A 14879-nucleotide genomic window follows, 5' to 3' on the forward strand; every position below is an offset into this window, starting at 1 on the left:
GCCTTCTTCAGAGCACTTGTCAGGCCAGGTCAGGAGACAGGGGCTATGGGGAGACAGACAGCGTGGGGTGCTGGGGGGGGTCAGACAGGGGCTCATAAGGGCTAGTGGGGGAGGACAGACTGGGGCAGGGGCTGAATGGGAGTGGTAGTGCAGAGCCACAGGAGGGAGGGGCAGGGCCACATGGGGGAGGAGGTGCAGAGCTAAATAGAGACAGAGGGTGGCTGAGTGGGGGCACAGAGACACACGGGGAGGGGGTACAAAGCCACATAGAGAGGAGGGTGAAGGGACACATATGCCTGACTGAATGGGAGATGCTAGGGGTCATCCAAGGTCTGCATGGGGGAAGATCCCTAACAATCCCTCCCCAGCCGTCAAAAACTCTTGCTCCATACTTTTCCCCACCCATACTCAACAACCATCCGAGTTCACACCCAGGCTCCTTCCCAGCAATTTACTTCCCTCTCTGTGACGATGCGGTTCTGGCGGAACCCAACTGAGAGTGCCAACTCAGGACAAATTGCTCAAATAGGGCAGTTACAGCCCAAGGTTGGGGTTTTTTCCACCTCTAAGGCAAACCAAACCAGCCAGACTAGGAGGACTTCGGTCTCACCCCACTGGCTAACCGCAAGTCTCACAAGCAATCTCCTTAGACGCTCCAGTTTCCCAGTAATACCACCAGTGCCACTCGTTATGGGGACAAATGGTTACGAAAGCCAATACCCCAGTAAAAGAAAAAAGGTTCTCCTGATCCCAAAGGACCAAGCCCCAGACCCAGGTCAATATACAAATCAGATCTTACCCACAAATCACGCTGTTGCCAATCCTTTAGAACCTACAATCTAAAGGTTTATTCATAAAAGGAAAAAGATAGAGATGAGAGTTAGAATTGGTTAAATGGAATCAATTCCATACAGTAATGGCAAAGTTCTTGGTTCAGGCTTGCAGCAGTGATAGAATAAACTGCAGGTTCAAATCAAGTCTCTGGAATACATCCCCCGCTGGGATGGGTCCTCAGTCCTTTGTTCAGAGCTTCAGCTTGTAGCAAAGTTCCTCCAGAGGTATGAAGCAGGATTGAAGACCCAATGGAGACGAGGCATCAGCCTTATATAGTCTTTTCCAGGTGTAAGAACACCTCTTTGTTCTCACTGTGGAAAATTACAGCAAAATGGAGCCTGGAGTCACATGGGCCAGTCCCTGCATACTTTGCTGAGTCTGAAGGCATTTTGGCCTTCTCTCAATGGGTCCATTGTATAGCTGATGGTCCTTAATGGGCCATCAAGCAGGCTAGGCAGAGCTAATCCCAGCTTGTCTGGGATGTCACCCAGAAGCATAGCATAAGTTTGCCACACAGACAGTATAGAGCCAATATTCATAACTTCAACTACAAAACTGATACACACATATAGACAGCATAATCATAACCAGTAAACCATAACCTTGTCTTAGACACCCCATTTGACCCCCTTTATACAAGATTTGGGTGCCACTACAGGACCTTAGTTGCAACAATGATCTATATGGTACCAGTTTATGTCAATAACGTCACACTCTCCTCCTCCATTACCCCTGACTCCCCCAAGTCTTTGCACTGCTTTTGAGGGATGTGGGAAATATGGTTCTGTACTGTAGTTTAAATGAATTATTACTCAGAGATCTGTATTAATATGCCTAGTAAGGAATCTATTTGTCAAAAAACATTTCCTGAATCCTTTTTGTTGTCTGTATTGTTACAGACATACTTGCTGACAGGTATTTTGAAATAAATGACCAAAAATAATTGAACCTGGTGTGATTATATTGAGTTATTTTGACAAATAAAATATGTAGAATTTTAAAATAGTGTGCAGAATTTTTATTTTTTTGGTGCAGAATTCCCCCAGGAGTAAATAAAGCTCAGGAACAGGACTGTTGAGTTGGAAAATGAAGAAGGGGTACAGCAGGTAGTAACAGAAGGTGGAAGGGCAAGGAGCAAGAGAAGAGCAGCTCTTTCTACAAGGAGAGGAAGAGTCAATGGAGACAGCCAGAGTTCAGAGCCCCATGAGGATAGAGGATCACTTGCAGAAAATTGCAAGGGAGAACAAAAGACAAGAGGACTTGCAGCCAGAATGAACAGGAAGGCTGGAGAATCACACCAACACCAGAAAGAGGCAGGTCCACAAGATTGGTGACTCCCTACTAAGAAGACCGAGGCCTGTCACCAGAGCTCATCTGGAGAACAGAAAGGGGTGCTGTCTGGTGGGAGCTAAGGTATGGGATGTGGATCTGAGGCTGAAGAGGATCCTAACTGGAGCAGGAAAGAATCCACTGATTGTCCTTCATGTGGGAAGAAAGGATACTGCTAGATTCTCGCTGGTACGCATCAAGGGACACTATGTCAGGCTGGAGAAGACACAAAGAGATGGAGGTTCAGGTAATCTTCAGTGGGATTCTACCTATCCCTAGAGGAGGAGAATGAAGCCAAGACAAGATCATGTTGAACAGACTCATTCTAATATTGACCAGGAGGAAAATCAAAGAGAATACAGCATTGGAAAAAGGAACAGCAATGGACAGGAAAATGGACATGGATGCTGAAGGGGTGAGGGGCGAGTGTGGATGCTGAATGTCTCTGTACAGGGGGTGAGGGGCAAGTGTGGATGCTGAAGAGAGCGAGGGGCCAGATGGATGCTAAATGTCAGTGTATACGGGATGAGGGGCGAGTGTGGATGCTGAATGTCTGTGCAGGGGGGTTGAGCTTGCCCCTTGGCTATGGAGCTCCCAGGTGACACCTTATGGTGCTGCCTATACCCTTCTGTAAGCTAGGGTTACCATATTTTAATTTTAAAAAAGGAGGACACTCCACGGGGCCCCAGCCCCGCCCCTGCCCATTCCCCAAAATCCCCACCCCAACACTGGCCCCCTCTGCCCCTCCCCCTCCCCTGCTTCCCACGAATCAAATGTTCGCGGGAAACCTGAAACAGGAAGGCAGCAGGTAAACTGGGGCTGGGGCGCGGCCCAGTCCGGCCAAGCGGCTCCCTCCAGCGGCCGGCCCAGGCCAAGAGGCTCTGGCGTCTCCCGCCCGGCTCGGCTGGGGCCCTGGCCCCCGGCCGAGCACCCCTGGCTGACCACCACCCCCCCCTGGGCCCCCGGCCCAGAACCGCCGGCCCCCGGCCGAGCACCACCGGGCTCTCCCTCCCTCCCTATTTTCCCGGACATGTCCAGCTTTTTGGGATTTCCTCCCGGATGGGGATTTGAGGCCCAAAAAGCCAGACATGTCCAGGAAAATCCGGACGTATGGTAACCCTATTAAGCAGGGCTTTTGGGTTTTCCTTCACCCTGGGGCCAGCCCTCGTCTCTATGGTAACAGGAAGGAGGGAGAGGAGGCAGGGAACTTTCACTCTTCGATCACCTGATCTGGCTCAACGGTCACGTGATCCCGTCTCCATCATCGCCATTTTGAAGCAGTGTTCCCAGGGAGGGGGAAAAAAAGAAAAAAAAAAAAGCCTTAGGCGACGCTGGTCCGAGAGAACCGAGGCGACGTGGCGGGGAGCGGCCTGTCCCGTGGAGGACCCGGCAGGTACCGTGCGAGCAAAGAGGCGCGGGAGGGAAAGAGGCGGCGGCAGCAGAGCGACAGGAAGAAGAGCCCATGTGCATATCCTGGAACACCGCCGCCCGCTCAGACTTTGGGCTCCCCCGCTATCACCTCCTGCGGCACGTCGCAGGCCCCCAGTCTACGGGGGCCGGCGGTGCTCGGCCGGGGGCCGGGCGGTGCTGGGTCGGGGCCTCTCCCCCAGGCTGCCCCCTCCTCTCATCTCCCGGGGAAAACTCTCTTCCCCAAGCGCCCCCGTGGTGTAACTGGGGTCATCACCGCCCCCTTCAGCCTCTGCCTGCTGCCCCTGGGGGGTCTTGGTGCCCGCGCCCCATATTGGGGTCTGAATTCACGCCCTTGCTTCCTACGTAACGTCCAGCACCCTCCTTCCTTCCCCTTAGCGTAACCTAGGGTTCACACACCTCACGCAGCCTGTACGGTGTTTGCTGCCCTGGGCGGCTTCTTGTGCCTCTTCTCTCCCTATCCCAGAGATGGGTTTGCAGCATGAATGACTGGGGTGGTGGTGACTAAACTGGACTGGCGGTTGCAGAAGGTTTAACTGTAGGAGAGGAAGGTTGATAAATAATGTGCTAAATGAGAAGGTTTGCAAGAGTCCCTGGCGGAGTAGATATACCTTCCCCAACCCCCATCTCCTTCCACCATGATAGGGGGTTTGGGGGAAAAACAAGCCTCGGGTTGTTCCAGCAGCCCCTTCCGGGGGAGGAGAGAGCAACCAGATGCTGAAACCAAAGTGCAGTTGAGGTAATAATCTTAATGTACCAAATCTGATTAATTTTAGTTCCAGTGAGTGATTTTGAAATGCAGGAGTAAGAAAACCAAACTGGTGCTTGACTCCAGCCCCCCTCCCCTTTAGAGAGGGAGTAATTTGAGAAGCCTGTCATGTAGGGTTACCATATTTCAGATTCCCAAAAAGGGGTGGGGAGAGCTGGAGAGGGTACCTGTGGCAGGGGTACTCATTGGAAATGGGGGATAGTGTTGCTCCCTGTCAGGATGGATGGGCAGCTGGTACAAGCTTAGGAAGCAGCAACAACCATCAGTCAGCACCTCCCAGGGGGACCCCCTTCCCCGGGCTGGGAGCTGAGTGGGTAGGATCTGGCAGCTGTTGTTGTAGAGGAGTGGACCAAGCAGCTGCCAGTATAGGGGTGGGATCAATTGGGAAGTGGACCAATCAGGGCTCTTTTTAAGCTACAACCTCTACTCTGCAAAAATCCAGGACATTTCCTGTTATTTGAAAAATCCAAGCAGGCAGAGGATGGCATCTCAAAAAAGGCAATGTCGAGGAAAGCCTGGATGTATGGTAACTCTGTGAGATCTAACTTTTCACAACTGTTGGGTTGATGTCAATCTCAAGGATTTTGCTATGTCAATAGCTTTGGTTTCTGAAAATTAAGTAATAAAATCAATAGTTGGTAAAAGTGAAATTCTGATGATAAAGTTTTCCTACTCATGGGATTTGTAAAGGCTGTTGTGATGGCTTTTGCTTTACATTATTGTGTAAAGAAATAGTTGGCCTTTTCTAGACCTAACTTTCATTTCAAATGCCCTTAACTTAGTCCCGCCTTTTGAAATATGCACTTCACTCACGTACCTTTCGCTACTTCAGTCTGGAGAAATTTCCCATAGGTCCAAATCCTGCAAATAGGCAGTATTTAACTTGCCTTTAACTGGGCTACATGCAGAGTATGGGTCCACACTAATAGATCTGATTACAAGATTGGGGCCTTCTCTTTTGTCTAAGTGTTACTGATGCAGTAATTAAAGTTTGAACTTTTTTTTGCTGTTTTTAGGGGGAGGAATGGTCTCTTCAATATCACTCCACTGCAAAACAGAATCTAGAATAAAACATTTTCTTTCTAGGCTCAGCTTGTAAATATAAAAAAAGAGGAGTCCTTGCAGCACCTTAGAGACTAACAAATGTATTTGGGCATAAGCTTTCGTGGGCTAGAACCCACTTCATCAGATGTATGAAGTAAAAGATACAGGAGCAGGTATAAATACATGAAAGGATGTGGGGTGCTTTACCAAGTGTTAAGTCAGTCTAACGAGATAAATCAATTAACAGCAGGATACCAAGGGAGGAGAAATAACTTTTGAAGTGGTAAGAGAGTGGCCCATTACAGACAGTTGACAAGAAGGCGTGAGTAACAGTAGGGAGAAATTAGTATTGGGGAAATTAAGTTTAGGTTTTGTAATGACCCAACCACTCCCAGTCTTTATTCAGGCCTTTATCTGTTAAATGATTTATCTCATTAGACTGACTTAACACTTGGTAAAACACCCCACATCCTTTCATGTATTTGCTTCTGTATCTTTTACTTCATACATCTGATGAAGTGGGTTCTAGCCCACGAAAGCTTATGCCCAAATACATTCGTTAGTCTCTAAGGTACCACAAGGACTTCTCGTGTTTATTTTGTTTGTTTGCTTGTTTGTTTTTTTTGCTGATTTTTTGCCAAACTAAGATGGCTACCACTGAAACTTGTAAATATAGTAAGCAACAGTAACTTTAGCTGTCCAAAGATGTAGAACAGGGATCAGCAACCTTTGGCATGCGGCTCTCCCTGGTGAGCCGGGCTGGTTTGTTTACCTGCCGCGTCCGCAGGTTTGGCCGATTGCGGCTCCCAATGGCCACGGTTCACCACTCCAGGCCAACGGGGGCTGCGAGAAGCGGCGCGGGCCAAGGGATCACTATAATAGATCACTATAATAACTATAATTGAAAAAGATTAGAGAAAAATATCATCTTTCAGTTTGACAGCGTGATGTTGTGTAAAATAATCATTTCTCCTGTATGGAACTTTCCCTTTCTTTTTCTGTGCTTCAATCACATAAAAGTAGAAAAATATTTTCGTAATAGGAAATAAAACAAAAACTGCAAACCCACAAAAATTAGCTGGAGTACTTAAGGGAAGGCATAGTACTTAAAACTACTTTTAACTCACCCTTAGAAATTGACTGTTTTTCAAGTTGACATCATCCCTCAGAGTGTTTTTGAGTTCTGAAATAGATCTTGCACTATGCATAGATAGTATTTGTTTATTCTGCACTAATAGTTGTGGCACCTGTTAAGGTCAATGTGAGACACACATCTAAGCATTATATTATGCTAAAAACACTGTTGAAATTGCTTTACTCAGTTTATAAGTATTACTAAAAAAATCCAATCTACATTTTAAAGAATGGAAAACAAGCCATTGTATCAACTTTTATTCTCATATTATCACTACTATTGCAACTTGAAGTGAAGACACTTGTAATGGCAGCCATTTCTGTGATTTCCAAGTTTTATGTGAAAAGGATGTATTTGTGCTTGTTGTAGTTATTCAACAAAACTAAATTCATTCTATGCCAACTGAACAATCAAAAATTAAAGTACAAAATGCAAAGCATACTTATTCTGTTTCATGATGGAATAAGTCACATTTTTTCAGTTTAACAATAACTGTCTACAGATACATTATCACATTGATTTCTGTTACCAAGAAGATACTGAATTTGAGTTATATAACCTGTCCACATGATGTTCTTTTGTCCTATATAAAAGTTTTCTAAGACATCATAACTGTACTTTCAGCCTACATTTCCTGTCACAGTCCTGCCACTTCAGTGGGGTTCTGCAAAGAATTTACCTACATAGATCTGATTGAAGGCTCAAGCCCTTAAATTATTTTGTAATTACTAAGGCATCTAATGAGTCTGGGTTTTTAAGATAACTTTTGTATCTTTTAAAAATGAGTTATTTTGAATTAATTCAATTAAGCTTTATCCACTTAAGAGTGGTTTCATTACTTAAACATTTTTCAAATCTAATGTTGATAATAATCCAGAAAAGATCATTCTGGTTTGTCCTAATAATTCACATTTTATGTGATGCAATGAAGTAAATATTCAGGGTCAGGTTCAATTACTTTATGTATGAATGGATGAAAGGAAGTAACACTGCAAATTTCCTTACCTTAATTATATTTGATATTGTGATCCTCCTGTAATATCTGACATGGCTTGAACTCGGCATATACGCTTCTAGTAAATAAGAACTTAAATCTTTATAGAACTTAAAGGTTTAGAAAATGCTACTATTTAAATAAAATGTTTTAAAGACAAAAATAGTCTTATTTTTGAAAGGGCAGTGTCTTAGAAAATTAGAAACTCTTCTCCACATCCTCTTCTGAGTCTCTCAACTTCAGCATTTTTACAATAGAAAAACCACAACTGCATTTTCAATAAACTAATCATATGCCAATATAAACTGAAGGGAAAGTGTCTCTGCTCAGCATTTCTGTAGGGACTGGTGTTATGACCTATACCAGGGATTCTCAAACTGGGGGTCGGGACCCCTCAGGGGGTCACGAGGTTATTACATGGGGGGCCGCAAGCTGGCAACCTCCACCCCAAACGCTGCTTTGCCTCCAGCATTTATAATGGTGTTAAATATATAAAAAAGTGTTTTTAATTTATAAGGGGGGGTCGCACTCAGACACTTGCTATGTGAAAGGGGTCACCAGTACAAAAGTTTGAGAGCCACTGACCTATACATTTGAAATACTTCAAGGAAAAGGTTTGTAGCTGTTGTCAGGGAGATAAATATGTATTGCAAGTACCTGAATACAATAACAGTTTCTGGTTTGGGACAATCTGCTCTCTCTAATTTTTTTTCTTTAACTGCTCATCTGTATAACTGTATGCAAATAAAACTTTTTTACAAAAAAAAATACACAAAAACAAAAAAACCAACCCCCAAACCCTACAAAGGTTCTGGTCCTGCAAACATTTACTCCATGCTTAACTTTAATCCTGGAAGTAGTCCCACTGAAATCATTTGAAAAAACTCCAAGCAGTGAAATTCACACTTATTTTAATTTATTTAATCAAATGGACTTATCTTCTGTACTGACAGGAGGGCAAGAGGAAATTGAGTTGTGATAGTAGAATCCAAGATTTAGCATGGAGGAAACTTTTCATCTGAGTTAAATAATCCTCAAATTAATATATGTAAAGCCTTTTAAAATAGAGAAGTACTACTACAAATCTTAATAACCATAAATTGGCAGTAATGTGTAACTACCATTGACTGCAGTGCAGAGTACTGTATGTATTTCCCTTTTTGACAGTTCAAATAAAAATCAATATGTGCTCAGAAACATATAGCAAGGTAAGAAATATACATATGTCCACTACAGAATCTGAGGAAAAATATTGGAACAAAACTATAGTCTAGCTTTTCAAAAAAAACATACTCTCTAACTATGACTTTTTCTCAGAAAGATTCTTATAATGTAAGGGAAGGGAATGTGCAAGCGAACTGTAGCATTGGCTACAATAATGGTATTAAAAAAAAATTGCAAAATGTGTTTTTGCCCCCAACACAGCGGAGAAGTGCTTGTGAAGGGAAGCTAGTTTTCCCATGTGTTGGACAAAAATAAGTTTTTTTGTAATTTTATTTTACTAACCATTACTGTTGCCAATGCTAAGGTTGGCTTAATTTCCCTCTTAATGTATCACAGTGAACTGCAGCAGAAGGTTCAATTTCAAACCAATTAATATTCTCAATTTACCATCATAGTGCTACTGCACTAGACTTTAATGATTCTTATCTGCATATCACCCATTGTCTTCCCCCCTTAATGTCAATTATCCATCCCTGGATATGTGAAGAGCCAGAGTGGTATTTTTCTCAATTTCCTGAGGAGTACCTACAGCAGAACTTTTGTGTACCTGGAATTACATCAGAAGAACTGGCATGAACAGACTATTGAGCTACTTGTCTCTTTCAGTTATATTGAAGCAATGTTTCTACACGCTACATGGGGATAGAAGCTGATTCTTTATTATAAAATCTTCACCTTTGTATTGTTCTGCTATATGATTAAAAAAAATTCTCTGGTTCATATTTGAGATCTGTAAATAGAATATTTAAAATTCAGTACACATAATTTGAAAATGCTTCTTTTTAATTCTAACAACTGTATCCTCTGCAAATAAGTTTCTACAGCCTCATATTAATTCAGCACAGGATGCAGTTTTTATTGTCTCTCGTGAACAAAAAGCATCTTCTCCATTTCTTAATACAAGCCCAATGTTGTGGTGCTGTGTGCTATTCGTTCTGTTCTTAAACTAAAAAGCTCAATCCAATTTCTCCAGTTGACTAAAAATACTATTTCTACATGAGTAACTTGTTTGACAAGTTCTAAGCCCCAAACAATTGGATACTTTTATTAAAAGACACTTCAACTGACTTGTAGTGTGGTCCTGCTCTAAGAAGTAGCTATGCAAAAATGGCACCATATTACCTGCTCCTTGTGTTTACTTAGAATCATGCCTACTGTCTTTAGTGAGAAAATTCAGCTTATACTGTTTTTTTTATTCCTATTAGAGCCAATCTTTTCCTCCTTTTACATCAGAGATGTGTATTGAGTGTAATTAATTGGAAGATACTGGAATTTCACAGGTGTAACTGAAGGTTTAATTTGGCCTAAAGAACTTTTATTCCAGGAGAAAATAATGAGAATAAAAGAATCAGCTCCACATTAGGTGTGATATTATAAACATGATGCTGCATTAAATTCCCATTTTTGGTTTTTTTTCCCCAGTCAATAATCTCAAACCATGTTTGTGCTTAAATATGGCCACTTTTTTTAACCTCTGACCACACCACATTATGGTCTGTGGTTTATGGTTAATGTTTTTTAAAGGAAGTAAAACGGGAAACAGTTATTGCCTTCAGTTTCCAGAACTATACAATTCTTAAAACACAGAAAGTGATTGTTCAGAAATGCTCACTACCAGTAGAGCTTTACAGTTCAGCGAATATTGCCTTGCTATCTTAGAAAATTAGTCTTGTGCTGAGAAATATGCTTTTTTTACATTTGTACTATCTTAATGAATAAAGCCATAGCTAAACGATTAATGCAGGTAATGCTTAGTAGAACCATTTCATGCTGAAATTTTAGTTATATTCTGAAGTGTTTTGTTACAAACCTACATTCATTTCAGAAGACTTCGTCTGATCAGTAGAAACGGTCCTTGATGCACTTAGTATTTAAAGAGTAGGTCTTCATGCCAGATTGAAACTTGCTTTTTTAATTTAAATGTGCTGAATTCATTTAAAATCAGTATCTTTAGGTAGGGTTTCTAGTGTTCAGATGGTGATGATCATGGTGGGGAAATAGACAATATCCACAACAATACAAGCCAACTTACCCATGAAAATCATTAGCTCACTCTGCCACTCCAGACAGTAGTTTGAGGCATTCAGATGTAGGCTAACATGAAAAGATGCTACAAATACTTTGTCAAAATGTAACATGGTATCCAAAATGCTGTGTGTATAAGGCCTTCCAGATTTCTGATTTTCTATAGTCTAAAACTGGAAGACTTTATTATTAGAATATTAATGAATTTAGGCTACCATTTTTAGTAGAATTAGGAAGTTACATATTTATCAGTAGTGACTACATATTCTATCTTTGTGCTTGTTAAGTAAGGTAATGTTTCATTTCATAAAACTTTTTCAGATATTATGGAAGAGGGAAGCAGTATTGCAGTATTGGTGCCAAATATTGGGGAAGAAGAAGCTGTACTGATTTCTGAAACAGTCATTGGCTCAACACTGAAAAGCAGTGAAGATCATAGAAAATGTAAAACTGATCCTCTGATCCATGTTATCGAAAAATTAAGCAAGATAGTAGAAAGTGAGAAGTCACAGAGATGCCTTTTAATAGGGAAAAAACGTTCCCATCCTAATGCTTCTACGCCATCTTTTGAAACACAAGAAATTTGTGAGATCCCAGCTAAAACAATGGAGCTGCCTGTTATTGGCATTAAAAAGACTGATGAGCTACAAGCAGATTATGTAACCAATTGTCTTCCACAAAGTAAAAGAAAGGTTATATGCTACCAATGTAGCCTATGTAAATTTCTATCGCCATCTCTTTGTATACTACAAGAACATATAAAACAACATGGTCAACAGAATGAAGTGATATTAATGTGCTCAGAATGCCACTTTGCTTCTAAAAATCAAGAAGAACTTGAAGTTCATGTCAGAATTCACCATGAGAATGATGGCAAAAACCAGTCAAAAGTGCACCAATGTGTAAATCTCTCAACTTCATCTTTGCAAGGGCCAGTGGAAGGAAGTGTCAAAGCAGGCACTGATCAGGCAGTACATCTGGACTGTAAAGGCATAACTCTGTCTACTCCTATAGCTGAAATGGGTAGGAGAAAATGGTATACTTATGAGCAGTATGGCATGTATCGGTGCTTAATTTGTAGCTACACTTGTGGTCAGCAAAGAATGTTGAAAACCCATGCATGGAAACATGCAGGTGAGGTTGATTGTTCCTATCCTATATTTGAAGAAGAAAATGAGCCTGCTAGCTTGTCAGATGCAACTGTAACTCATACGTCTCATAGTGTGGATACAATTGTTCTCTCTCTAGAAAATAATGAACTAGACATCCATAGTGACCATTCTCTTCAACTCCAGATTTGTAGTTCTGAGCAACTGTCATGTAAATCACCACCAGTGGTAGAAAATGTAAAAGAGGAGGAGGTTCTAAGTCAATCAACAGCCCTTTCCCCTACTGGAGAACTGTTAGAGGAAACAATATCGGATACAGATACAGAGCAAGATAATTTGATAACTGATAGCCTACTTTCATCAGCACAGAAAATCATTAACTGTAGCCCAAATAAGAAAGGTCATGTTAATGTAATAGTAGAGCGCTTGCCAAGTGCTGAAGAAACTGTTTTACAGAAACCTTTTCTAATGAACACTGACATTGAAACTGAGAAAAAATTAATCTCAGAGGAATCCCAGGTTGTGTGTGAAGGATCTGGTGAAGTTTATCACTCAGATGAAATTGAAGAAGTAATAATCGGATGGAGCAATACTGAGAAGAAAGATAGTGATTTAATTTCTAATAAAGGCATAGCAGCTGATGAAAATGCCCCTCCTGTGCGAAGAAGAACAAATTCGGAGTCTCTGAGACTGCACTCGTTAGCTGCAGAAGCTCTTGTTACAATGCCTATCAGAGCTGCAGAACTAACAAGATCCAGCTTTAGGGCCTTCACTGCGGTAAACTCTTTAGATGCAGATACAGGACAAAGACAGATGGATGGCACTTGTGCAGCCCATTCTAAAATGGTATCGTCACTTAAAAACCCTCCAGAGGGGTTAACTAGTTTAAACCAAAGTGACTGTGCAATAATGGAGCTACAGAAGGACAAACCAGAGCTATCAGAAGCACCAATTAAAATGGGCATTAGTATGTCACTGCTCACAGTAATTGAAAAATTGAGAGAGAGGACAGATCAGAATGCTTCTGATGATGACATTTTGAAAGAATTACAGGACAACGCACAATGCCAACCTGTGAATGACATGAACATGCCAGGAAGTAACCTGGTAGAGTACATACCCAATGTAGATCGACCATACCGCTGTCGCCTATGCCATTATAGCAGTGGCAATAAGGGCTACATAAAACAACACTTGAGAGTCCATCGTCAAAGGCAACCATATCAGTGTCCTATCTGTGAGCACATAGCTGACAATAGTAAAGATTTAGAAAGCCATATGATCAACCACTGCAAAACCAGAATGTATCAATGCAAGCAATGTGAAGAATCCTTTCATTATAAGGTGAAGTTATTTCCTTTGCATCTTTCTAGAATTAGTTTGCTACTAATTAACTGTTTTATTACTTTCTTTTAACTAAACTACGTTAGCGACAGGAATTATCAAAGTATGGCACCTTGGCTCAAATGTCATTACAAATGGAGACTATTAGAATTACTCTTGTACTACTGTGTTCTTGCAACATGTCTTGCAACCTCAGGTTATTTACTTTTATGTGTCCTCTGTTTCTTTGTGAAAAATATTACATTTTCACTGAGAGTCATGATAGTGACCAATTAATGCACTACTTCTGGCCTGTTAACCTGTAGCAGTAACAGGAGGGAATGGAAGCATTAGGAGGGGATAGTCTAGATCGGGGTGGCCAACCTGAGCCTGAGAAGGAGCCAGAATTTACCAATGTACATTGCCAAAGAGCCACAGTAAGATGCCGGCAGCCCCCACCCCGCTCTCAGCGCCTCCCACCCACCAGCAGCCCTGCCGATCTGCACCTTCCCCTCCCTCCCCGCACCTCCTGATCAGCTGTTTCGTGGCATGCGGTAGGCTCTGGGGGGAAGGGGGGAGGAGCAAGGGCACTGCAGGCTGAGGGGAGGGGGTGGGAAGGGGTAGAATGGGGGCAGGGCCCGTGTTAGAGCCAGGGGTTGAGCAGTGAGCACCCCCCAGCACATTGGAAAGTTGGTGCCTGTAGCTCCAGCCCCGGAGTCGGTGCCTATACAAGGAGCCGCATATTAACTTCTGAAGAGCCGCATGTGGCTCCAAAGCCACAGGTTGGCCACCCCTTGTCTAGATAACCTAATAGATCAGACCTTCAAAGGGCACTCAAACATGACCCCTCATTGGGAGTGGGTGCAAAACCAGAGAGTGTTCTTCTAAAACAGGGTTTCTCAAACTTCATTGCACCACAACCTCGTTCTGACAAAAACAATTACTACACGACCCCAGGAGTGAAGACTGAACTCACCTGAGCTCTGCTGCCCCAGGTGGGGGATGGGGAAGATGGGGGAGAGCCAAACCCAAGGGTTTCAGCCTCAGTCAGGGGGGCTGTAACCTGAGCCCTGCCACCCAGGACTGAAGCTGTTGGGCTTCGGCGCTGGGTGGTGGGGCTCAGGCTTTGACCCCAGGCCACAGCAAGTCTAAGCCAGCCCTGGCGACCCCATTAAAATAGGGTTGCGACCCACTTTTGGGTCCCGAAGTTTGAGAACCGCTGTGCTAGAAACTTTAGCCCAGAAAAATCAGCTGAGACACGAAAAAATTTTTCTCATTCTATAGTTTCTCATTGCTGCCTCATGGAACAGATGTTATGCAGAGGACCAAATCTGAAAAATTACACTCCAGAGCTGAATACTGTGACACGGTCACAGTTTTAGCCTCTCTATTTAGCACATTAGTGTTGCCAGATGATGCATTTATATGTGAATTTAGTGCTTATGAAAAGATATCAGTAGCACTGGTAACTGTAGTCTTTCAGTCATTCACACAATTGGGACCAGCACAGGCAATTGCAGTGCAAACTTGCCCACTTGTCCTGTTCAATTCTAATTTGGGAGGATGACAGTTAGATTAAAGTATGTCACCTCCATAGTTGAGAATTTTTGTCATGGCCAGTAAAAACTGGAATGACATCTTTCATCTAAGCAACTGGATAATCAC

The 14879-nt window shown here is 42.6% G+C and overlaps 1 protein-coding gene across 8 annotated transcripts in view; it reads left to right on the forward strand.

The window, feature by feature from the left end:
- Window positions 1-3204: 3204 nt before the first annotated feature.
- ZNF507 (zinc finger protein 507) overlaps window positions 3205-14879 on the forward strand; it is a 40994-nt gene continuing 29319 nt past the window's right edge. For 5 of the 8 annotated variants that reach the window (XR_010592567.1, XM_005289890.5, XM_008166995.4 and 2 more), the window contains exons 1-2: window positions 3423-3556; window positions 11104-13235. Coding sequence is in view for 7 of the 8 variants with exons in the window: in XM_005289890.5 (XP_005289947.1) it covers window positions 11109-13235 (2127 nt within the window). In the remaining variant the exon portion in view is untranslated. Of the gene's footprint in view, window positions 3557-4193; window positions 4331-11103; window positions 13236-14879 lie in introns of those variants that run through there. The other 3 variants (XM_005289888.5, XM_005289889.5, XM_065567142.1) reach the window with 2 other exon arrangements.

The sequence above is a fragment of the Chrysemys picta genome, chromosome 14 (genome assembly GCF_011386835.1).
Source record: "Chrysemys picta bellii isolate R12L10 chromosome 14, ASM1138683v2, whole genome shotgun sequence".
Classification (NCBI taxonomy): domain Eukaryota; kingdom Metazoa; phylum Chordata; order Testudines; family Emydidae; genus Chrysemys; species Chrysemys picta.